Source organism: Pleurodeles waltl, chromosome 10, assembly GCF_031143425.1.
Source record: "Pleurodeles waltl isolate 20211129_DDA chromosome 10, aPleWal1.hap1.20221129, whole genome shotgun sequence".
In the NCBI taxonomy this organism is placed as follows: domain Eukaryota; kingdom Metazoa; phylum Chordata; class Amphibia; order Caudata; family Salamandridae; genus Pleurodeles; species Pleurodeles waltl.
The window spans coordinates 900,525,366-900,550,757 of record NC_090449.1 but is presented as its reverse complement, the minus strand read 5'-3'; the positions used below and the strand labels follow the sequence as shown (position 1 = coordinate 900,550,757).

At 44.6% G+C, this 25,392-nt stretch overlaps 1 protein-coding gene across 1 annotated transcript in view; it reads right to left on the bottom strand.

Moving 5' to 3' along the window:
• HEPACAM2 (HEPACAM family member 2) overlaps positions 1–25,392 on the bottom strand; it is a 286,214-nt gene that overhangs the window by 6,044 nt on the left and 254,778 nt on the right. The window contains exon 9 of the mRNA XM_069211660.1: positions 14,461–14,534. Coding sequence (XP_069067761.1) covers positions 14,461–14,534 — 74 coding nt within the window. The remainder of the gene's footprint in view (positions 1–14,460; positions 14,535–25,392) is intronic.

Below are 25,392 nucleotides of genomic sequence, written 5' to 3'. Positions count from 1 at the left end.
TCCCTTGATGGTCATCGGATTGCAGGAGGGTCAGTGACCAGCCAGTTCACCAACAAGCACTGGCAAATGCAGGCAGGAGTTGCAAACGGATTTGCAAAGTTTTGGGGACCTGCTAGGTCCAGGACTGACCCTCAGCACATAGGAAGACCAGTGGAAGTTGATGGTGCCCCCATGAGCGACCCAAGGCAATATACACAGGGAGTCACAAGGAGGCCTTACCAGCACAACAAAACAGAAGTCCCACATTGCAAGAGTTGCAGGACAGGGATTTGTCTTTGAGTTGCAGAGTGCTGGAGGCTGAGGCTTCTCAGTGGCTGGAGATCTCCTGGAGGAAGAGTCAACAAGCCTTGGCAAGTGCAACAGTCGAGGAGCACAGGGGTTCCAGTGCAGTGGCAAGAGCAGGGGTCCACAGTCTCCAAAGTTGGTTAGAAGGCAAGCAGGACTCAGAGGAGACCACAGACTCACCACCTGTGAAGCAGAATCTTCTGGTGTCTGTGGACAGCAGACCCCACCAGCCGGTCAACATTGTCTTGATGTGCCTGCGGATGTAGAGGAGTGACTCCTTCACTCCAAGGGAGATTACTTCATGCTTCCTAGTGCAGACATAGTTCTTGCGGCCCTGGAGGATGCACAGCCTTGGATGTTGCAGAATTCTTGCAGGATCCAGAGGAACAATGTTGCAATCGAAGCCTTCCCACCAGAAGCAGAAGTGTTTCGGTTCCAAAACAGACCAGCAGCGATTCCAGGGACCAGGAGCAGAATATGTCTTGCAGAAAGTTCCTTGGAGAGTCTTGCTTGACGAATCTGAGGACCCGCCTACGGAGGAGCCCTTAAGTAACCATAAAAGGGGGTTGGTCACTCTCTGAAGTGACCCGCCTATCAAATGGGTCAGGGACGTCATCTTCCTGGCCTAACCAGTCAGATGCTGCCAGGGGCCTCCGCACATCTTATTTTCAAGATGGCAGAATCAAGTGGCCACCTGGCAGAGCTCTCTGCTCCTCCCTAGTGGAGGAGCTGGACGGGGGGGTCATTCCCCTGTCCTTTGTGTAGTTTCATGCCAGAAGAGGAACCGGGATTTCCTGAACTGGTGCAAACCAGATTATGCAAGTAGGCACCAAATGTGCCCTTCAAAGCAGTCTGGTGGCACTCAGAGGCCACACCATCCCAACCCTTAGACACCTAATACTAAGGGGGAGGTGGTCACACCTCTCCCTTGCAGGAAATCCTTTGTTCTGCCCCTCCAGCCTGAGTCTGGCTCACCAGCAGGAGGGCAGAACGGTGTCTGGGATCAGCAGCGTGGGCTGGCAGCTAGACCATGTAAGGCTGCACAGGCAGAATTGGGAGATCTTCTAAGGAACCTTTAGAGTACATGGTATCATGCAACTAGAACTGGAATAGGTGTAGTTGCATGATTCCAACATGTTTGATACTAAACATACCTAGGTACAGAGAAACCATTATGTAGTTGGACCACTTGTGTTGAACAGTGCCCACTACATACCTTAAGATGGCTTCCCACTCTTACAAAGTCCAGGAATTGGCCTGGGGTCTGTAGGGAACCCTGCTCATGCAGAGGTACCCTCACATTTAGAGACATGGACCATGCCCTTGGGCTTAAGGGCCACCCGGAGGGGTGACTTATAATGTCTAGGTGCAGTGACCAGGTTTGGTGGTAAAAGGATGTATGCACCATTTAACGCAGGCTGCAATGGCAGGCCTGCAGACACACTTTGCATGGGCTTCCATGGGGGGCACAATACATGGTGTAGCCCATGGGGGAATCCCTGTTGTACCAATGCCATGGGTACCTAAGTACCATATACTACAGACTTACATGGGGGCACCAGTATGCCAATTAGGGGTGCAAAAAAGGTTACCAGCAACCAAATTTAAACAGTCACTGGGGTCCTGGTTAGCAGGATCCCAGTGAACTACAGTCTAAACACACTGACATCAGGCAAAAACTGGGGGTAACTATGCTATAAAGTTGCCATTTTCCTACAAGAGTAATATGCTGCCTGAAAAAAAAGTAGCAACATCCTGACATATATTTGCTGCTGTTAATACGAAAAAGTTGGAACTGGAGGAACAGCTTTTAATAAAGGTGACAAGCGAAAATCCTTGTGAACACACTTTTTCACCTCACGCTTTCAGTGGCTGAAACATACTATTATATGGTAAGCAGTGTGCAGGAGAGGGGCTTAAGGGGCAGTGGGAAGAGAGAGGAATGCAATTTTATAGGTGCAGTAAGTGGGATAAAGCACATTACTTTGTGAAATGACCAACATTTTTGAAGTCTTTCCAAGTAGAGAGAGGGAGGGAGTGTGGACGCATTTTTGTCTGGGTGGAAAAATTCCTGGTGAAATCCGACAGGCACCGCTCAATACCCGACAGAAAGCACCTTTCCGTGCCACAAAGTTTGACAGGGTATACATTTTAAACCGACTTCAAGCTTGGCATCTATGTGAATTCTTGGTGCTGGACGACTTATGGCTTAAAATCTTCTCCAAAATCACTGCAGCTATTTTGCAGTTTTATATAGCGCAAACTCAACCAGCAGGCATCGAAGCACTTTACAGGAGCACCAGTTATATTACACAAGTGCAGATTAATTTTTTGGGGACCCTCTGGAGATTAAGTGAATTGCCCAGAATCACAGCATGGTGAACTGACACCAATACTTGAACCTTGTTCCCCAGTTACAAAGGGAGCAGCTTTGGCACTATGCCCAATTTGACACATCTGTTGACAGAGAGTCTTAATTATAGTGGGAACGCTTTGGATAGCATGGACTAAAAAAAAAAGATTAAGTAAAGCATGTGAAATGTAAGCATGAAGAACATGGTTACGTTAACGCTTTTACAATTATAATATGCTGGCTGAAAAAAACCTGCAATAGTTACCGTTCTAATGTGCACAAAGCAGGGAAACAATACAGGAACACAGGCTGACCCTAAGTGTCCCTTGGGACCGCTTTTGGCCACATAAGGTACTGCACCATGCAATCTTGAATTCAACACATCTCCATTGTCTTTTGGGTGCCATGCTGAAAAACGAACCGCAGTGCCCGTTTTGTGAAAAAGTTTACACTGTGCATTCAGGTTATGAGGGAGGGGAGACGAGTAGTATGCTGGCTGAAAAAAAAAACAAGTAGCAACAATCTGAAAAACACAAACACTCATAGAGAATGCTAGATTAAGTAAAGCATGTGAAATGTAAGCAAGAACAAAATGGTTACGTTAGCTGAGAGCAAGAAGGAAACCAGAAAAAAGTCCCCCCAAAAGCGTAATTATATAGTAGTTAGTCCCTGCTCCCAAAGAGAAGAAGGAGGGACAAAGAGGCATGACTGACCACTAGGAAGCAAGGATTTTTAAAAGAAACAAACAAATGTAATGGCTGTAAGCCTACAGAAGTATGATAAAAGTAATCAAGAGGCTGTACGCTTACGCTTGCCCTAAAAAAACACAAGCCACTCTCTTCAACCTCATTGGCCCACTGAATGTGGCATAGGAAGTTACACAATCAACTCACTCCAAAGAACACATCCTCAACCTTGTCTTCTCAACATTACCAACAGTCTTTTGTAAACAATCCATATGCCTTGACCGTACTGACCACTTTGCCATCCATATCTCCCTGCTCAGGGTCCTACCAACAAACAAAGAACAAAACACAAAACAGAAGACTCAACCTTCAGATCTTTCAAAGACTTTTCAATAGACAACCTAATGCTCAACTTCATCTCTCACCCCATACACTCCGCATCAGATACCAACACCATTTTAAACAACTTATACACTTATTTGGAAAACTATGTGAACATACATGTCACACTTAAAACATGCAGGTGAACGCCAAAGTATTCAGTACCCTGTTATTCTAAAGACCTTTCTGACAATAAACAATCCATTGCAGACAGGAAGCAAAATGGAATTAAAACAGTACTTCTGATGATCTCATGATACTAAAGTCCCTCCACACAACACACAGACAGGTCTTCACATCAGACAAAGCAAAGTACTGTACCAATAACGTCAATAAAACCACCAACAGAAACACAATGCTTTACAAGACAATCAACCACTACATCAAACCGAACCAGATCACATATTCCTCCCCCCACAGAAGAGTGCAATGCCATCAACCTCTTCTTCATTGAAAAATACTGACGATCCAATAGCCTATTAACAACCCCAATCCTGCTTTAAAGTTTACACCAATTTTTTCCTATAGAATTACAGCCTTCTAAGCTCCATCTCTCCACATCTCTGGAACATACTCAACTCCCTGGAGTCCACTTCTTATGAAGATGATGTCTTACCCTCATCCTTCATTAAAGCGAAATCACAACATCTTTGCAAAAGTTCCCAAGACAGGCCAGAGACTCCTACTCCTAAAGAAACATACATTAGACTCTGATGACCTTGCCAACTAATGACTCATCACTCACCTATCATTCATCAGCAAGATCATTGAAAAGGCATTCTCAGTTCAACTCCAAGATCTCATTAGTGATAAGCATCTCTGCTGTGATGTCACAACTGGTCTGGCCCCGGATCACACTGCAACATGGAGACCGCTACCTTAGAAATAGCAGGCGATGCCCTCCTGACCCCATATGGAGATGACCCCGTCTCCTCATACTACTCAACCTGTGAGCTGCCTTTGGCATAATGGATCATCCCATCCTGGAATCTCAAATGACATACAAATGGCTCGCCTCCTACCTTTTCAACTGACATTAGTTTGTTTGCATGACCCCCTACAGGTCCCAAAAGATCCGTATCACTTGTTGGGTACCCTATGTTTCTGATCTAGTGAAAGTCCTCATTTTGTAAACAAAAACACATTTAAATAGAAAATGCAAATATTTATGAACAATAACATATATATTATCAATGCAAAGTTTGTAATAAGTAACTATACCTAGGTATCACAATCATACAAAAAGAAATAATAGTGTACTGACTACTGATGTCATACTGACAGTTATTTATACATTAACATTGAAAGGCCTGATTTTCACACTGAACTGTTGTTTTTTATGAGATGGTTTTCTCTTTCAGTGCAGATTCTGTAACTTTCCAGATCCCCTGTTAGTGAATAGGCATTTGTTGTGTATCAGACAACTGATCTCACCTCCTCCCGAGATTCTCAGTGGTAGGAGATGAGATGGCAGGAAGTATGACTCACAGGAAGAAATGTCTGAACCTCAAGATGTGGACAAAGTATCTTTTCAAGGACTTGGTTCTGTGGTCTATTGTGAAGATGTGAGAAACAAGTAAGTTTACCTTCTCCCAGGGGCTTGTTTAAATCTGTTGACAAGAACAGAGAATGCGTTTGTTTCAACAACTTATGTTTTAGCAAACTTATATTAGCATGTGTTCCTGGAGTAGTCTGACACTCTGGCTTTTAGCATTCAAGAGCATTTTAGGCTATTTTACTGAGATCTGAATAGATTACCTCTCTACAGAAGAGGTTCCCTTTGGAGTAGTTTTCCTTTTCAAAATATGTTTGCAGACTTATAGCTGAGAATAATTTATATCTTAAAATGTTGTTGTTTAGTGCAAATGCTTCATCTTTATGCATGTTATCATCTCATCAGAACTCTTTATTGGGTTTTTGAACTGACACCTTTACTTTGGCTTAAATAAAACAAAAATTGCCATTCATATGCTTAATTTAGATTAGGGAAATTCCTTTATAGAACACACTTGCTGTAATATTTCTATTTTATTTGTAATAGTTACTAATTTGGTATCTACCTTGTTTTGAAATACAGACTAATGTATTATTGGGATTAATAATAATGTATCTACTGAATAAAGCAATTTAAGCTTACTAAATTTGCTAATAAAACCCTTTAATTCAAGTCAACTCTCTTCATTAATTATTGTGGAGCCCCTAAATGAACTTCACTTTTCAGGGTATTTGATGTAAATGACTGTTTCTTTTAAATTTTCCTTTTCAACAAACAAAGGCCCATACAACCATTGGTGGGTTTATTTACTGATTACACCTAAAGGCTGATGTAGGAAGTTGGCTCTGTATATACTATTTCAAAGTGAGAGATAGTGTGCACAGAGTCCAAGGGTTCTCCTTAGAGGTTGATAGTGGCAACATTAGATAATGCTAATGCTCTATTTTGTTGTTGTGTGGTCGAGCAGGAGGCTTATCTGAGGGTAGTGTTAAGCATTTGTTGTACACACACAGGCGATAAATGAGGAACACACACACAAAGACTTAACTCCAGGCCGATAGGTTTTTGTATAGAAAAATATATTTTCTTAATTTATTTTAGAACCACAAGATTCAAGATTTGAGGTAAGCACATAAAATGCAAGGTACTTAATACCGGCAAGTTTGATTTAAAACAGTAGTACACAGGGTTTTGGTTAAAATGGCAATAAGTATTTTAAAAGTGGACACAGTGCAAAAATCAACAGTTCCTGGGGCGCGGTAAGTAAAGTCCTTGCACAGTCAGTCTCCTGGGCATAGGTATCCCACCGATGGGGGTTCAAGGCAACCCCAAAGCCACAGCACCAGCAACACTGGGCCGGTCAGGTGCAGAGGTAAAAGGAGGGCCCAAAACACATAGGCTCCTTTGAAGAACAGGGGTGCTCCAGTTCCAATCTACTAGCAGGTAAATACCTGCGTTCTCGGGGAGCAGACCAGGAGGGTTTTTTAGAGCACTGGGGGGGACACACTCAAGCACACAAAACACACCCTCAGCGGCACAGGGGCGGCTGAGTGCAGTGTGCAAAGTAGGCATCAGGTTTGCTATAGAAAGGAATGGAGGGACCTGGGGGCCACTTATGCGATGCAGGCAGGGCAAAGGGGGGCTGCTCGGGCCAGCCACTGACTAGGCTAGGATGAGGGCCGCTTGCTGGTGACTCCTGCACCAGTAGGTGGTTCCTCTCGGTTCTGGGGGCTGCGGGTGCAGTGCTTAGTCCAGGCATCGGGTTCCTTTGTTACCAGGCAGTCGCGGTCAGGTGGAGCCTCTGGATCCTCTATGCAGGCATCACCGTGGGGGTGCAGGGAGGTCGACTCAGGGTGTCCACATCGTTGGAGTCACCTGGGAGTCCTTCCTGCGGTGTTGGTTGTCCTGGACTCGAGCCAGGGGTGTCGGGTGCAGAGTGTGAAGACTCACGCTTCTGGCGGGAAGTGAGAATCTCTTTAAAGTTGTTTCAAAGTTGCAAAGTTGTTTTTGAACAGTGCCGCTGTTCTCGGGAGGTTCTTGGTCCTTTAGGTGCAGGGCAGTCCTCTGAGTCCTCAGAGGTCGCTGGTCCCGCTGGATGCGTCGCTGTGCAGGTTCTTTGAGTCTGGAGACAGGCCGGTAGGCCTGGGGCCAAGTGAGTTGTCGTCTCCGTCGTCTCTGAGAGGCTTTCAGGTCAGCAGTCCTTTTTTCTTCAGGTTGCAGGAATTTGATTTCTTGGTATCAGGGCCGCCCCTAAATACTGAATTTAGGGGTGTGTTTAGGTCTGGGGGTCAGTAGCCAATGGCTATATGTCCTCAAGGATGGCTATACCATCCTTGTGCCTCCTCCTTGAGGGGAGGGGGGCACATCCCTATTCCTATTGGGGGAATCCTCCCAAACCAAGATGGAGGATTTCTAAAGGCAGGGGTCACCTCAGCTCAGGGCACCTTAGGGGCTGTCCTGACTGGTACATGACTCCTCCTTGTTTTTCTCCTTGTTTTTCTCATTATCTCCTCTTGACTTGCCGTCAAAAGTGGGGGCTGTGTCCAGGGGGCAGGCATCTCCACTAGCTGGAGTGCCCTGGGGCATTGTAACACGAAGCCTGAGCCTTTGAGGCTCACTGCTAGGTGTTACAGTTCCTGCAGGGGGAGGTGTTAAGCACCTCCACCAAGCGCAGACTTTGTTTCTGGCCTCGGAAAGCACAAAGGCTCTCACACCAGGGGGTCAGAAACGCATCTCAGTGGCAGGCTGGCACAGACTAGTCAGTCCTGCACTGAAGGATTGGGTAAAATACAGGGGGCATCTTCTAAGAAGCCCTCTGTGTGCATTTTTTAAATAAATCCAGCACTGGCACCAGTGTGGGTTTATTATTCTGAGACGTTTGATACCAAACTTCCCAGTAGTCAGTGTAGCCATTAATGAGGTGTGGAGTTCATTTTGACAAACTCCCAGACCATATACTTAATATGGCCACAACTGTACTTCCAATGTCTAAGAATAGACTTAGACACTGTAGGGGCATATTGCTCATGCAGCCATGCCCCTACCTGTGGTATAGTGCACCGTGCCTTAGGGCTGTAAGGCCTGCTAGAGTGGTGACTTACCTATGTCATAGGCAGTATTTTGTGTGCATGGCATCCTGAGGGCGATGCCATGTAGACTTTGCCTTTTTCTCCCACCAACACACAAAATCTGCAATGGCAGTGTGCATGTGATAGGTGAGGGGTCCCTTAGGGTGGCACAACACATGCTGCAGCCCTTAGGGACCTTCCCTGGACACAGGGCCCTTGGTACCACTGGTACCTTTTACAAGGGGCTTATCTGTGTGCCAGGGGTGTGCCAATTGTGGAAACAATGGTACATTTTTAGTGAAAGAACACTGGTGCTGGGGCCTGGTTAGCAGGGTCCCAGCACACCTCTTAGTCAAGTCAGCATCAATATCAGGCAAAAAGTGGGGGATAACTGCAACAGGGAACCATTTTCCTACAGCTGAGATATAAAAATCCCCATGTCGTCAAGTGGTAGCAGAGTGACTGTTAATGTCACAGGGCAAAGGACCTAGAAATTAAATAGTTGCCGTAGTTTAGAAGTGCCCATGTCCCTTTAGTCCAAAGCCTGAACTTGAAGACTGAAGGAGCTTGCAGTTCTAAAGGTGGTTGTAGTATTGGGAGAGTAAGTATGAATAGGGTTGTGAGTCATATTTGTCTATGTTGAGTTTACAATATTGTGTTGGAGTTATGTGTCTTGTGTTCTTTTAAAGTTTTTGGTTTAGATGTGTTTATGTGTTTGATGTTGAGCAGTTGAGGTTGTTATTGGACTAGGAATAGTCCAAGATGCCTGGTTAAGATAGGAGAAGATAAAATAGATAAATAAGAAATTGTTGTAATACTTGTCTGCTGAGGTTTTGTGGTGTTAATTTGTGAGGTACCATCAACTGCACTATTGAGATAGGGCTATAACAGATTGATGCGATGGTACTAATAGTGATTGGTGTTAGTGGAACCTATTGCACAAAGGTGGAACTATATCAGTTAGTCAGGATGATTTCTCGCTGGTGGAGACTTCATTTGTGTGTGTGTGTGAGGAAGTTGGATTGTTTCTTGTACGAATTAACTACTTTTTGTTCTTTAGTGGTGCAGACAAGAGTTATGTGTTTATTGTGCTTACTTAAAAGTTGTGGAATTTAGTATATGAGAAGATTGTAAATGAGGGTGACCTGCTGCAAGGAGTGCAAATTACATGAGAGAGTGTTGTGCTGGTATAGATCAATCGGTCTAAAGTGCCGTGCTGGATTGGTTAATGAATCATCGCGCTATATAAATAAATAAAAAAAGAATCCCCCTCCAGCTTGCAGCCTTTGTCGCAAAGAAACGTTGAGACAGATGCGGCTCATCCGCTAAGGCAGAGGAGCGTTCCCACTCCCCCACCCCCGCCAGCAGCAGCGTCTGCAAAACTTTTACAAGAGAACAATAATAAACTATGGGGCATATTTAGGGAAATCTTTGCACCCCTACCAACACCATGTGTACGCCGTATCTAAGATACAGTGCACCATGGTGCAGGGGAGGGAGCAATAGCATTATTTTTATTGACGCTATTGATGTACTTCACAGGAGTATAGCCAAAATATTGGCCCTACTCCTGCAGAGTACATACGGGCCCATTCTAAATAATGGAAGCCACCTTTTAATGCCTGCTCTGAGCAGGTGATAAAAGTGCTGTGAAAAATGACCCAAGAAAATCTGTTAGATTTCCTTATGCCATTTTTTCAGCCCGCCCTCCTATCGAGGGAACGCCCCCTTGGCATACATTATGCCTGGCGCAGGTATAATGTAGAGCAAAGGGTTACAAAGTAGTGCAATGCGTGCATTGCGCCATTTTGTAAATATAGCGTGAGGATTTTGGGCTTGTTGGACTACATTAGCGTCAAAATACATGAAAGTAATGTGGTGTAAAGTGGCGCTAGGGACTTATAAATATGTCCCTATGTTTATCATTATTTTCATGTAAAAGGGGGAGGGATGACAGTGACTGAGGGGGAGTGCTGTGTGCATGTGTGTTTGGCTGGCCGTCTCAGGCTGGCCAAACACACATGCAATCTAGGCTCTCTCCAAACCGGCACTGTGTTGCCGGTTTGGAGAGAGCAGGCACAGGTTCCCAGTCTGCCTAGGAGTGCCCTGGCTTGGTGCTCCAACCAATCGTAATGCTGCTGTCATGCAGCGGGATTCAGACTGGCATCAGGGCAGGATGGGAGCCTTTGCCTGGGGCTGAAGTGTAGGCAAGAGGAGTGGCACAGTGGTGGCAGCAAGGTAAGTGGTTTTTATATTATTAAATTTTATTTTGTTCTCTCCCCCTACCGTTCCCGCCACATGCCGCCCTGTCTTCCAAACACGCTGCAAGCCACTCCTGTGTTGAGATGCCAGAGGAAGACACAAGATACTGCCATAAGCATGACACGGAGAGGCAAAAGAACAAAAGTAGTGCTCCGACACTAAGGTAAATGGCTGATACTGCAATAATCCATGTAACAGGGTCTGTCTCCATGGTGGGAACAAAACAGCCTCAAGGTGGGACAAACCAAAAGAATTTTGGAAGGCAGGCCAGGGAAGGAAAGAAAGTGATGGTCATGGTGAAAGCCCACAGATGTAGCTTACACCATGTGGAGAGACTGCCTAGGCTCGACCTAAAAAACAGGTCTATCTTTTGTTACAGGAAGTGTTTTGTACTAGATGGCCAGCAGTGTGAGTGTGGTGCCTCCAAATGTTTTACAATGAAAATCCAGTAATGAGGCAACACCTAGGGCTACAGGAGTGATGGAAAGTGGTTGCAGGACCCCTTCACTGAAGGGACTGCATTAGCAGAGGTAAGCTTTAAATAGCACAGAAGAGTGTTATGGTGTTATGAAAATCAGACAGAAGATGATGTTTGTAAGTGGCGAAAAAGACATTCACAGCAAATATAGCAGAGCAGAATATTTTGTTCTACCTTCCATCTAAAGCGATCCAGCACAAGAGATATGCATGGAAGCAATGGATGGACATTTGTACTGATAATGAAAGACTGCATGTTATCAGAAAGATGCTGGAGATTGGCCCGGACCTGGGTCCTCACTGTCTCTATGCACCTGACACTAATACTAGTGCAGTCATATTGACTTTATGTGCAAGGCTGTATGTTCCAGGTATGCCTTTATGTGTTCCCAGAAGTTTGACTTGAAAGTGAACATGAAGACACAGAGCAGCATCTAAACAATGCATTCTTGTGCTGGTTGCAGGTGGCAAAACATACCAAATCAACCGTATGTTGAAACAATAAAAATAGGGTAATATGTGGGCCCAAGTCCTCTGTAGAAAAAAGATAAAAGGATATTAGATAAGATTGCAGACATGCCATATAAATGTTGGAATTCAGTGCATCACACTAAAGAATTCTGCAAAGTTGCATCATAAATAGGTTAAGTGGTATTAGAACATAGGAATGTTGTTAACAAATGGAGAAATAGAACACTAGAATGTTGAGAGCCCCATTGAAGACAGTGTAGTAGTTCTGGGCCTCTAATGGCTAGTATAAGCCTGAAGCTCCAACATTCCAATCTTTGTCTTCATGTTTTTCCTTTTATACATTAGAACATTCTACTCTTAGTATCGGTCTGTGGTTGCGGTCCTGCTCAGGTCCAGGACAATCTAAACTTTTCTCCCCTCATGGAAAGCCATCAATTTTTGGAGGCCTTGCTTATCGCCTCCTCCCTCTGTTCTGAAGTCCCCAGGTCGAACAAAACAGCCTTAATATCAGAAGTGCTCCCCTTCTGGACCTCTTTGTAAGTAGACAAATCACTGTACAACCCTCCAGTGATTCTACATCATCACACTCGTCACTTTTTAACTCAAAAAGTGCATCAAAATGTGCTTTATTCCTTAGTTATACTTCAAGCAAGAAAACCCCAAAACAATTACCCGCAATGCCTGCATGGATTTATGTAGTGTCTCCACTTCCCTTTCCAGACAGCTTGTAGCAGAAATACCAGATTTTTTTTTTTTTTGTTATATGATCAAAGTTCTCCATTGTTTTCACCCGCCTATTTGCAGTATTTTCCACTTTTGTCAGGCTCCTTTCAACCCATCAAGTTTAGCTTTGTTGTGGTCCACTCTCCTCTTGCGTCTTCCAGCACCACTTCAATCAACGATCAATACTTCCACTTAAAGCTCTCATTTCTCTCAAATGTTTGTGGATTACCATTTCACCTGGGTTCAGACTAGAGGACTCTGAGTCTATGTCCACCCAGTCAACCCCAGATATTGTTACATAGCGTGTGGCACAGAAGTATTTTTTCTCTCTGGTGCATGTGGCATTTCTTTCCTTAGGCTGCATGGTGACAAGGATCCTCTATTACCAGATTCAATCATTCAAGGATCATGCAGTGTTGCTGAAATGAGTTCAGAAGAAATTCTTCAAATACATTTTATTCAAGCAGTTTTCAACAATGGGAGGCAGCTCTTCCAAGCCCTCCAAGCCTTACCCCCTATGGTGTACCCTTCAGCATAAAATCCTGCAACAAAGCCTCTGGGTGGTAGCTGCGATCATAGGCAGTCCACACCTGATGCCTCACTGGAAGCAGTGGTGCCATGTTGGGTTCAGTTCCAGTGGCAAAAAGTGAGGGAGCCACTCCTTGATGGTTGTGGGACAAAAATAACAGTCATTGGTTCATCCCATGTCCCTCCCTTTCATCCAGGGCAGGTGATCTTTGCTCTTTCTGTCTCATGGCAAAGCCATCCGATTCCAGTCTCTCAATGGAAGCTGCACCAGAGCACCTCAGAAGAGCACCGGCTAGCTCCTCCCCCACAAACCAGTACTTAAAATGTTGATGTGCCAGCAACGTAAATACATAAAATTAGTTGCTATTATAACCTACACAAGTTGTCTCATCTGCAGTCTAACAAAAGGAATTACCTGATACCCCTTCACCACAACCTAAAGGGGACAGAAGTGAGACAATGGAACCATCAATGAAATGCCATGTCCTTGACAGACATCCCACTCAAACAATGGTAAACCATGAACATGCAAGAAAGAAAATGGGACTGACCAAAGGTGTACTCTCTCTCTGTATTTCATAATGAACATTTTTGAATATTTAACAATATATAGTCCTTAATACTACTAAGGCTGTTTGTAGTGTATCGTATCACACACAGAAAGCAAACAAACATAAAAATTTAAAAGGGCTTAATAATGAAAGCATCATTGATTATGCTACTTTCCAGGCGTAGGACTGATGCCAAGTCAAGACAGTCTGATGTCATATCTCCCAGTAAATCCAATGCCTAATAACAAGTGATGTTTTGTACAACCGGTAACAGATTGTTATGTGCCTGTATGTTAAATGCCTGTGAAAAACTCTTAAAGTAGTTTTTCAATGTGGTAAGGCCTATCTCTCTCATTGACTAACAGCGTGTTACCTTATTACATTCAAGAAGTGATAAGTTCAGATTGGGAACAGATAGAAATATGGAGCCTAATTCACAAAGGTCAACTTACACTTTTGTGTATGTTTACTTATTTTTGTATTCACAAACTATGAGATAAAAGTGCGTTTACGACTGCTGTGAATCGACAGTCGTGACGGAGAACTCCACATGTTTCCAATCTTTAGCAGTTTGTGAATACCAAAAAAAAAAAAACGTAAGCTCACACAAAAGTGTACGTTTACCTTTGTGAACCAGGCCCATGGTGTTTACACTCAAATTAATTTAATTTAAAATCCTCCTTATTTTTAAAGTTGTGTTTTTTAAGTCACAATTCTGAAAATTCTCCTTTCAGAAAGTTGTCATTTTCTTGTCCTAACCATTTGTGCTTCACACCAGTATCATGGATCACATAACTGTGAATGGCTCTGCTGTTCGATTTGTGTATTCCTCCCAGACAATGACACAACGGGGACTAAGTGTGGGCCGGATGGGCCATTTTGCCAGGGTGGCTGGGGGCAGAGCTTTTTCCTGCCGCACTCCACTCTAAATTACTTGGGTGTAGTTGCATAATTTACATTCCATAAAGTTTAAACATGCAGGCATTTAAAAAAGCAAAAGACATGCATATTCTGTTCTCAGTTAAATTTGTTTGCCGTGTGCAGCAAAAAAACATTTTTTACATTGCTATTGAAGAAAACTGAGTGGCATAAACATGTTTGTTAAAATATAGAAAACAGTATTTAGTTCTTTGTTAAATATTAAAATATGTAGTGAACAAAACTATTTGCAAATACTTACTCCTGATTACTACTTGATTGCTGCTCTGGAACATGCTGAATAACCTCATAAACTGTGCTTGGTAAATCTTGGGCCTGTATTAAAAGAGACACACATATATATTTGAAAGTGAGAGAGAGAAGCAATATGTTTATCCAGAAAAATTATTAAACACATACACAGTCATGAAAACAACAATCTATACATGGTACCAAACTAACATGTCACTGTGTAGTAAAGTAATAAGACTTTTGTTTGAAAAAAATCACAATGCTGGATATTACAATCTGTAGTTTTTCCTATATCTACTTAATTGCTAAAAATTCTACGTACGGCCACTAGATTAAGCATGATAAATTACTCCTTACCTTTATATGTGGAACACATAGACTAGGGACAGAACAACATTTTAAGAGGATCTATTCATGTCCTACTTCTAGCTCTACATGAGCTTTACATTAGGGATGGTTGCTGATCTCAGTGTTAAATGGAGGCATCAGCACCATTCATCTGATGAATGTATATTTTGTTCTGATCAGAAAGAACTATTGTGCAGTTTGTTTTATGCCCTCTGTATTTAGGATACAGAAAAGACTGATTGAATCCAAGATCACAAGTTAGCTTAGTGAGGAACGCACTTGGGTGGTATACATGGACTGGAAATAAAGTGGTTATAGTTACGTGTCTCTCTCTAACTCTCCCAAAAAAAAAAATATATATATATATATATATATATATATATTTTTTTTCATAAATAAAACTACAGCAAAGACTGGGTTATCATTGTGTGGTTCTGACTCAAAAAGGGCAAAACCAGTGAAATTTGTGAATTATAGTACATGATATACCAGATACACAGTGTACACAATAACTTGCAACTTATTTCCAGTGCCATTTGCAAATGGGAATTTTGTGTTTGACGGGTGCCATTAGTTATGGTGTGCTTTGCATGCGTCATATACCATAACTGGTGAATTTCTGTGGTTTCGCAAGGAACTAATTTGGACCAGAACATGATAACATGTACATTTACTCCTAATTACGTGTATTCAATTGAAACATAGCTTTATTATTTATGGAGATGAAGAAATAATATTTCCTGTGTGTTAAGTTGTGTTACCTCTACAAGTACTTATCCATGGATGTTCTCCAATTTTTGAATGTATAAAAAACATATGGTATGGAATTTCACCTAGTAGTCTTCAACAAATGTACCTAAATGTGTGATTTGTTTTCCCTTTACACTTTAGGCTCAATTTGAAAATACTTTTAGAGGCCTAAGTGTGACTAAATGTAATTTCATACTGTCATAAACATATAAACTAAGCACAGGGAGCTGTCATCTATAAATACAGTTCATACACAAAATGTTGAGAAGACGTGTGAGTTCCCAGAGAGGTATCAACAAATTGGTTAGAAAATAGTAATGCACATGGGGAAAAAGCACACAGTTATATCTTTATTGTTAGAAAACCCTGGTCAAGAAACAATCACAATCCCTTACAGGGTGAACCACAAAAAGTCACTAAATTAACCAGTACTTAACCCTGGGTAGCTTGGCACAAAAAGCAGTCAAGCTTAACTTAAAGGCACTGTGTGAAGTATGTATGCAGCACATAAACAGTAATATAGTGAAAACACAACTCAAGAAAACATTTCAAACCAACTTAGAAAAACAGAGCCAATTTTAATAAATTATTGGACACCAAAACGACAAAAACCCAATCAGTAAAACTGAAGTTATTAATTTTTTACGTTTTTAGTAAAAACTAGCACCTAAAGATCAGAGTGCCAACTGCAGACATCTAGTCGCGCAAGGCTGGGTCAAAGTCAAAAGTTAAAGCCGATGCAATAGAGCATGGTTTGGATGCAAGAAGTGTATTGGGCCCAGTCACACTGACCTTCAGACTTAGAAAAGTTCATGAGAAAAATGTTCTGTAATGGTAAAGTTCCGCAGGGTGAGGCTGCAGGAGATGTCTGATGAGGGAGTGTCATCACTGGTTAGCCTTGGATCTAAGATGGAATGAAGATTTATATGTACAGACTTAGGACCTTATTATGAGTTTGGCAGTCCCAATGCGGGACTGCCAAACTCACCGGGAGGACGCCACCGCCATGGTGGTGGCGTCCCCCCTGACTGTATTATAATGTTCCCGCTGGGCTGACTGGCAGGAATATTGTAATAAGAGGTGTTCCCTTGGCTAATACCGTAGCACACCGGCACCATCAGAATACGCACTGCCTGCAAACAGACAGTGTGCATTCCAATGGTGCTGGACAGAGGGACCCCTGCACTGCCCATGTCATGGGAATGGGCTGTGTGGGGACCCCCTCTGTTTCCCCCGGCACTGGCTTTCTGACAGCCTTTCCATGGCAGTACGCCTGCCACAGACAGGCTGGTGGAAAGCTGAGTTGTAATCATCATGGCGGCGCTGAGTTCAGCGCCTCTGTGGCTGAGTACAACTCCGGGCCCTGTCTACCCGTCGGGAACCACCTTCCCAGAAGAGACAGCGGTCCCTTGGTGGGTTTGGCCACCAGGGTTGTAATGTGGATCGGATCACCACAGTTGCGGTGGTATGACACCGCCAACCTTGTAATGAGGCCCTCAGTCTATGAAGTGGAAGTCGAAAACCCCCAGCAGGTCGAGGTAGAGGGTTGTAGACAAAGACAGTTCAATGAGGTCAAATAACCCTTTGGTGAAGAACCGATTAAACAGATTTGCTGCTGCAGAGAAGAATGCAGCGGGAGCAGCTGCAAAGTCAATCCGACCGGCGATGCACCTCAGATGGATAGGCGAGCAGGTTGGCCCCAGTCTCCTCCTGATTCTCAGAGCAGTCTTTATCCCAAAACAAATTCAAGTACCAACTTTAGGATTTTGGCTATATGGGCATCTTTAGCTCCACTTCCAAGGATCCAGAAGTAGAGGGGCACCAATCGAAGGGTCAAGAATAACTCAGGCTGGGCTCAGGTGCAGTTTCAAGATGGAGGAACCCTTTTGTGTCCCTGTGGCTCTGCACAGGAGGCCAGCAAACTAGCCCTAGTGAGTCACTGTGGAGGTCCTGGGACAGTTGAAGATCCAGTCCTTTTCTCCAGACAGAAGGTAGCAGAGCAACAGGAAAAACATGGCAACAATACAGGCAGTTCAGATGTCTTGTAGAGCAGCAGTCCAGCAGAGTGGCAGTCCTTCCAGCAGCATAGAAGTCCTTCTTTCTGGCAGAGTATCCACAGGTTCGGAAGTGTGCTGAAGAGTTGGTGCCTAAGATCCTACTGTTATACCCTGGTGCCCTGGTTCTAGAAGGTGGAAGACACTTCTAGACAGTGGCATTGAAGGACATTACATTTCCTGCCTCCCCTTCCCTGGCTCCAAACTGGCCCCAGTGACAATGCAGGGTCATTAGGCACTGTTTGTGTTAAGGCAGAGAACAGGCTATTCAGTTGTAATTGGGGTTGTTCTTGACTCCCCTCCATCCTGCCAGCAGGTGGTCTATTTAGGCACATCTAATTCCTCTATTATGTGACTGTCTAGGAGAAATTCTCAAAGTCTGTCAGTAACACTCAGCCATGTGATCAAAACAGGCTACAGACACAAAAGGGCAGGAAAATGCCAACTTTCTAAAAGTGGCATTTTTTAAAATTGTAATGAAAAGTCCAACTTTCCAGTTAAAAAGGGTTTACCATTATAATTTCATGGACACTGAATATGATATAACTGCCTGCTCCCAATTGAAAATTAAAGCTTATTAAATGTAATAAGGAATCCCCAATGCTACCCTATAGGAGAGATAGGCCGGGGTAGGACTCAAAATAGTGAAAAATGAATTTAGGATTTTATCACTATTTGAACATGTAAAACTTAAAAGTACATGTCCAACCTTTTAATTATACAGCATCCTGTCCTATGGGCTACCTAGGGCCTATCTTGGGGTGCCTTATATGTAATTAAGGGGAAGAGTTAAGGCTTGGCAAGGGGGTTTAAATGGCAAGTCAACATGGCAGTTCATCATTGCATTCATGCTGCAATGGCAGACCTGGACATGTTTTAAGCAGTTCCATCCAAAGCAGCACCTTCTGATATCTGTTACCCTCTACATCAGTTGCAATATGTAGTAAGACCAGTTTCAGTTACCTGGGGACCCTGGAGCCCAGCACTGCCCCCAGAGTCCTTCGCACCCCCTCAGAAATGTGACAGGACTAGACAACTCCAGAAAGTGTGCACTAAATTTTCATTAGTAGCACTACATCGCAGGCAACTCCCCGAACCCACCAACCTCATTTTAAATAGCCGTTCCCTCTTGAGGTACGTGTGGTGCATTATTTTGAGTTGGATGAGACTGAATTGAGCAGCCACCACTGCCTCCATCCAGTCATCATCCTCAGTTTAGATCCTGTGTCCACACCTCCTGCACTGGCACCATAAGGTCTGGTTATTGGCATTAAAGTGTTTGATATAAGACTGACAATTTGTGTGTTTTAAAGTCAGTATGCAAAATTATATCTTCTAGGGGTAAGGCAGCTGGGGGTTCTGCATCTACGGGCAAATAGGGGGTGACGGCATGCCGAAGCTGGAGATAACAAAAAAATGGGGAGCGCTGCATTTGATATCCCACCTGTTGCTCTTCATGAGAATGTCACCCTAGTGTCATGATGCCAGTTGCGTGTCACCTGGCAAAATCACATAGTGCTGATACCTGGGGAAGTCTAGCCCCCCTCTGATAATTTGACATTTTCGTTAGTCTGTTAACATACCTAAAGGCCTCAGTTGTAGAGTTACATAAGACTGTTGTACTGCAGCAATACACGCAAATACTATTTTTCCATGTTCATACTCCAAAGCTTAATTAATTAAGAGTACACCTGGGTATACTGTTGCAGTCGTAATTCTCCACAGTGTTAAGGCATATGCTTAAACATCCTGAAATTGATAGTTTTGGTAAGAATTATACTCTATGCACTGGTGTAAGGGTAAAAACATTTTACACCCTGATCCTTGAGCTCCTTTCTGTATCAAGCTTCTGTCACACCCAGTTGCCTTTGTCCAAAACTGCATCTTAAGTAGAATTCTAACAGTTCTATTGACATTGAAAGTAGTAAAAGTGCAGACAAACACCTGTGTCTCCGCCTACATATATTTTACCTGCATATACTTTTCTTACATTCCAGAATTTACAGAAATTCTCAGGAGTACAAGTGGAAAGCTGTGCCAGGTGCAGGTTTCCTGGCATACTATTGAGGAGGATATTTGACATTCCACAGGGGATCTTGTTCTTGCTGTGCAGAGCTCTCCATATCAGAGAACCTTGTACAAAGGAAATAAGGACCTAAGTGCTAATGCGCAGTTTTTTTTTGCATTTTTCCACGGTTAAAATATTTTCATTATGTTGAATTCCACAGAATTTGGAGGTGATCCATTACCCTTCATACACTGGAAATGGATTACAGCAACCCTCAGCCTCAGTAAAAATGAAATGGTGGAAAGGGGAAAGAGAGGAGTTTATGAATGCCAACACAAGTGCACGTGTTTTGGGTGTTCACAAACTTCCACTACCCACACCTTGAAATGCCCATTTTCTCATTCCTTGAGTCGGATTTATGGGTGTGGAGAACTTCGTCCCCTTCGTAAAGATCACCACACATATAAATGAGCTTACATGTGCCAGGAATCTACTTGTGAGTTCTTGGCAGGAGTTAGTAAGATCATTTTATTTGTAAACATATATTTACAACTGATCTTTACCTTCGTGAATAGGCCCCTTAGACTCAATCTTCAGCCACGAGGTACTGACACTTACAATTGGTAAAATATAATTGAAACAATATTCAATCTTGAAATACACAGAAATTTGTTTGCCACGTAATGGATATACTTTTCAGAAAAAAGCTTTACAACGACCCTGTAATCTATCTTTTAATAGTCATAAATGTGTATTCACGAGCTATGTTTGCTTGTGCAAAAAGAAATGTTTACCACAAATAAACTCTAATCAAAGTAACTGGAAACAGCAGATAATGAATGCACTAAAGACAATTAGTCCTTACAAAATTAGCTTTGTTAGTTAAACACAAAGCAATCTGGGTTATTGCAAGGAAGACCAACTAAAGGGCAGAGTCACAAAAGCATTTTTGAGTACGGGAAGCAGAAGTACAACTCTTTTACGGACTGTTAGCATCGTTTTGTGAATTAGCATGAAACGTCTACTTTTGTATGTCTATTTCCTTTTTTAGTACCTGATTCACGTAGGTAGCGTCCACTTTTGTATACGTTTACTGTCTTGGTGACAACCTACGAGTTTAATTGTACTAATAGTAATTTTACGACTGCAGAGACTCTGCACTTGAGGCGTAGAACACCACACATATAAAATAGGACAAGCCTGTCTTTTTATGTGTTGAGTCTCTGCCCTGAGTGTGGAGCCTCCATAGTTGTAAAATTATTATTAGGTAGGCCCTCAATGTTTAAGGGACTGTGAGAATACATAAAAGAGTACCACAGCAGAACTACTTTACGTACTCAATGTATTTAATCTCTGATGCAAAATAAAGGTATTGCTCTTCCATTGTGCTACCACTTATATTGTTTCAAATAGGGCTGCATGAAGCTGCAAAGTGTTTTTTGAATTGCAATAATTTCACATAATTTTGGGAATCTTTGCAACTTCGCAAAGTTTGCTAAATTTTACGCTTTGCAACATCCATGTAAAATCATACATTTTGAGACACTTTTTGTCGAATGTATTTATGTGGGGAAAGGTGTGGGGAGTGTATGTGTGTGACAAATTATGTATAGATTGCACCATCACTCCATAATCATTAGTTTATGCTGACGTGCACCATCACTCTGTAATAGGTAGTGCCTGTTTGGCTTTCCCTCATCAATAATTAATCCTTACATGTCAGATATGCAGCTTCCCCTAGAAACCTTTTTTGTATGAAGAATTTCTATTAAGGATTTGCAGTAATAGCAGTACACAGAAGGAAATTTCAAGAAAGAGGAGAACATGAATTATATAAAGCCAGTACTCACATGACAACCCAAATATCCCACATCACTGTGAATCATTTTGCCAGGACAGGCTATGCTTTAGTACAAATATTGTAGGCATTTTAAGAATTTCAAGAGGGTTACCTCATTAATCACATCATACCCAACTGAAAATTGGCCCATTATTGCCCCTAGATTTGTTGTGTTTATGGGGGAAATCTCTACCAAATAAATGTGCTCTTCCATTTTCGAGCACTAACCTATGCCCCTAAACAAAGCTCTGTATGATGGACGGGATTCTGACCTCAAGTGCTAAGCAATGTTCCTATTAGCCTCCACAGGGATCCTGACCATGCAGAGGTTATTCCGCTGTGCTTTACTTTCCGCATCCTTGATCCTTTCCTCAGGCTGTCAAGTGTCTTAATCTCAACACTGCTCAAAACCCTGAGAGTGACGAAGCATTTGATGCTGTGGAACTTTCAGGAGTCCTGACCAGAGAACTGAAGTATACCTTAAGAGGGGATGAAGGGGAAGGATATAGATGAGGGCACATATGGGAAACAGATGCATTCCCTACAAAGACACTCAACTAAAGATAACATTCAGAGGGTAGAATGCCCCTGAATCAGGCTCACAAGCATAGTTATCACAAGGTCTTACACACAGAGGACAGCTGGGTTAACAATATTGACACATGGGGGCGGAGCCAAGATGGCGCCGAGGACGGACACTCCTTGAAGAGCTCTGTAGCGGCCTCTGCCAAAATATCCTTTGTTCACTATTTCCCCCTCCGAGACATACCGAATTGATAGAGAGGGGCCCCCACCCCTTCTTTGTGGGGTCCCCGGCCGGTGGAGTGTGAGGCGACTAGGGCGCTCCTCTGCGGTCGCCAGGGAGGTGCGGCGGGCCCAGACTGGGAGGCTTCCCCGCTGCGAGAGAGGCGGTAAGGGCGAGGCGCATCAGAGGAGAAGGACGGCTGAGATTGGGCCTGTTTTGCGCGACTCCTGGCCGGAGCACCCCTGGAACGCCTGGTACCTGGGGCTGGCTGGAGGTTCGCTGTTGAAGCGGAGGGCCGGGGCAGTGAGACGTGGCTCCTGTGCGCTGCCGTCACTGAGATCGGATCTCGGGTGCCAGAGGTGGGGCAGCGGAGGAGCAGAGAGGGCAGTACGCCCTGGATGGAAGAGAGGCCAGGGCGAGGGCCCATGGATCGAGAGATCTATTCCCGGGGCCCCCGGAGGCGCTGGTTACAGGGAGACTGACTGGCCCTTGAAAATATGCTCTGGGGGGCCTAGGTGGTACGGCGTGACCCCCCATACTTCTACCTTGGATTTTTGGTGCTCCAAGAGGCCGGGGGCGGGTGATGGGGCACTGCTGCTCCGATACCCGTAAGAGACAGAGAGTGGCCAGGAGGCAGGAGAAGTCTGCAAGCCTGTTGGATGGCGACCGGCTAGTAATGTGCAGAGTGGCGGGAAAGCGGTGGGATTCAGAGACTATTCGCCGCCCGGGGCTGGTCGAAGGTGCAGAGATAACTAAGAGAGCACCGGCTCCCCTCCGGGAACAAAAAGAGGGGAGGCTTGGTGGAGAGACCGTGCAGGTGAGCGCTTGACTTGCTCCGGGGCAGGGGGAGGTTGGTGAGCCAGGGGGGCTTGTTGTGGAGGTCTCCCAATGGCACGAGACAAGGAGCCTAAACAACCTTGACAGGGCAAAATGGATCATTACGCCAAGGTGGTGACCCCCCTGATGCTGGTGACGTATCCTTTGGTGGCACCGGACAATAATGTGCTTCTCTCTGTGATTCAGGGGTCCAAGGGGGCTCTAGAGGAGCGAATGGGCGAGGTACATTCAGAGGTCTCTCTGCTCCGACAAGACCTCCATAAAGTGGCAGAGCGAGTCACGTCCACGAAGTCACGCATATCCAAAATGGAGGACACAGTTAGGGACCTGAGGAAAGAGGTGTCAGGGATCAAAGTCCTTAACAAGGATGTAATGTGGCGGCTGGAGGATGCTGAAAACCAAGTACGATGCAATAATCTCTGCTTTGTGGGCTTTGCAGAGGGGCTTGAAGGGACTGATATGAATCGTTTTTTGAAGCAGTGGCTCAGGAGAGTCCTCCCGCCTGAAAAGTTTCCTGCCTGCTTTGTGATTATCGTGCCCACAGGGCGTTGGGAGGGAGGCCCCTACCTGGGGCACACCCTAGGCCTCTGATAGCCCATTTTCTGAACTATCAGGACCAAGATATGATCCTAATGGAAGTACGTAGAATGGGGGAGGTCCGGCATGACAACTCTAAGATCCTGGTCTTCCCTGACTACCTTAGAGAAGTACAGAAACAACAATGTACCTTTGACTTAGTTAAAGCCAGGCTTCGTGGTCTTAAGCTCCAGTACATGCTCCTCTTTCCCACCAAACTAAAGGTCCTGTTTCAGGGGAAGACTTTCTATTTTCAGTCACTGGAAGAGGCCTGGGGATGGATTGAGGATCGTCCCCAACTCTCTAGGAAAGAGAGTGGAGAGACTGAGAAGGGACCCCGGGAGAGAGTGGGTGCGAGACCCAAGGATTGGTCCCTCCCGATGCGCAGAGGAAGGCAGAGACAGAGAACTGGCAGAGACACGCCGTGGAGCCTTCCCCAGCGGGCAGCAAGGGGAGCGGACTCTACTAACTCGGAGGGGAATCATAGCGCAAGCACTCGGGAGCATGGTGGAGATACAGCTGCAGACTTGCTAACGCCTGAGGGTCGATCAGACCCGGGGGGGTAGTCCCCTCACCGCTATTAGAGGCTATTGACAATATGGAGGCGGAGCAAGAGGTCCCGGAGGCCCAGAGGCCCGAAGGGGTAGCTCCATGAATGGAGGCCGGAGGAGCATGAAGAGACGCTACAGTTTCGCCCCTCCCCCCGAAGGACAACGGTTCTCTTAAGACTAAGAAGGTTGTGCTGATAAGGGGTTGCATACAAGAGAAACAAGACTTGCTCGTCTGAACACTAAACAGTTGGATTTCCATCTGTTTCGGTGGAACATTCCCCCCTTTAAACACGTTCTTCAAGTTTGTATTGTTGGGAGGGTAGGGTGAGGGGGGGCTACACACCTCTTGACTCTTGTGGGGTAGGGGTGTGGAGATGTACACTCACAGGGGCCAAAGGGAGCTGTGGAGGTGGGTGGGATGTGGTTCTGTTATAAGAAGGTTAGTTTCACTTTTGCTATCATGTTACACATTTAACCCACAGGCACAAATAGTTGAGCATTGTATGACTGGAGAGGTTGTTCCTCTAGCCCCTCTTTCAAACTCCTGGAGGTCCGAGTGGCCGCAGAGCTTAGCTACAATGATTAGATGTTACAGATGGCCCCCACGAGAGAAGCTAGGGCGATGCCCTCCGAAAATGAACAGGGCTTTACTATCCTCTCCTGGAATGTGAATGGCCTGGGGGACAAGGTTAAGTGCGGACTTGTGTCCCAATATATTAAAAGGCATAAATCAGATATAGTACTCCTCCAAGAGACTCATCTCAGGGGTACGAGGTGTGCTTTTTTGAGCAGGGGCCCGTATGTAGTACTGGCACATGCGGGATACACGCCTGGCTCCAGGGGAGTAGCGATCCTGATCCACCGATCCCCTCCCTTTCGTGTCATCCGCTGATGGGAGAACCCTGATGGTAGATATGTAGGTGTGGAGGGGTTCTGGGGACGGAGAGAGGTCCTGCTGATGCGTGTGTATGCCCTACGGAGACTCCAGGCCCCCCTCCTAGAGCAGTTAGCGAGGATCATGCTGGGGTCCTCTTCTCCACTTCACATACTGGGAGGAGATTTTAATGATGTGATGGAAACAGGTGTAGATAGATAGGGGTGGGTCTCCGTGAGCCCTGCTACCCCGCTGTGTGATTTCATTGCAGCACTGGGGTTGTCGGACCTGTGGAGACGGACGCATCCAACGGACAGAAAGTACTCGTATTTCTCTGGGGCTCATAGGGTTTTCTCTCA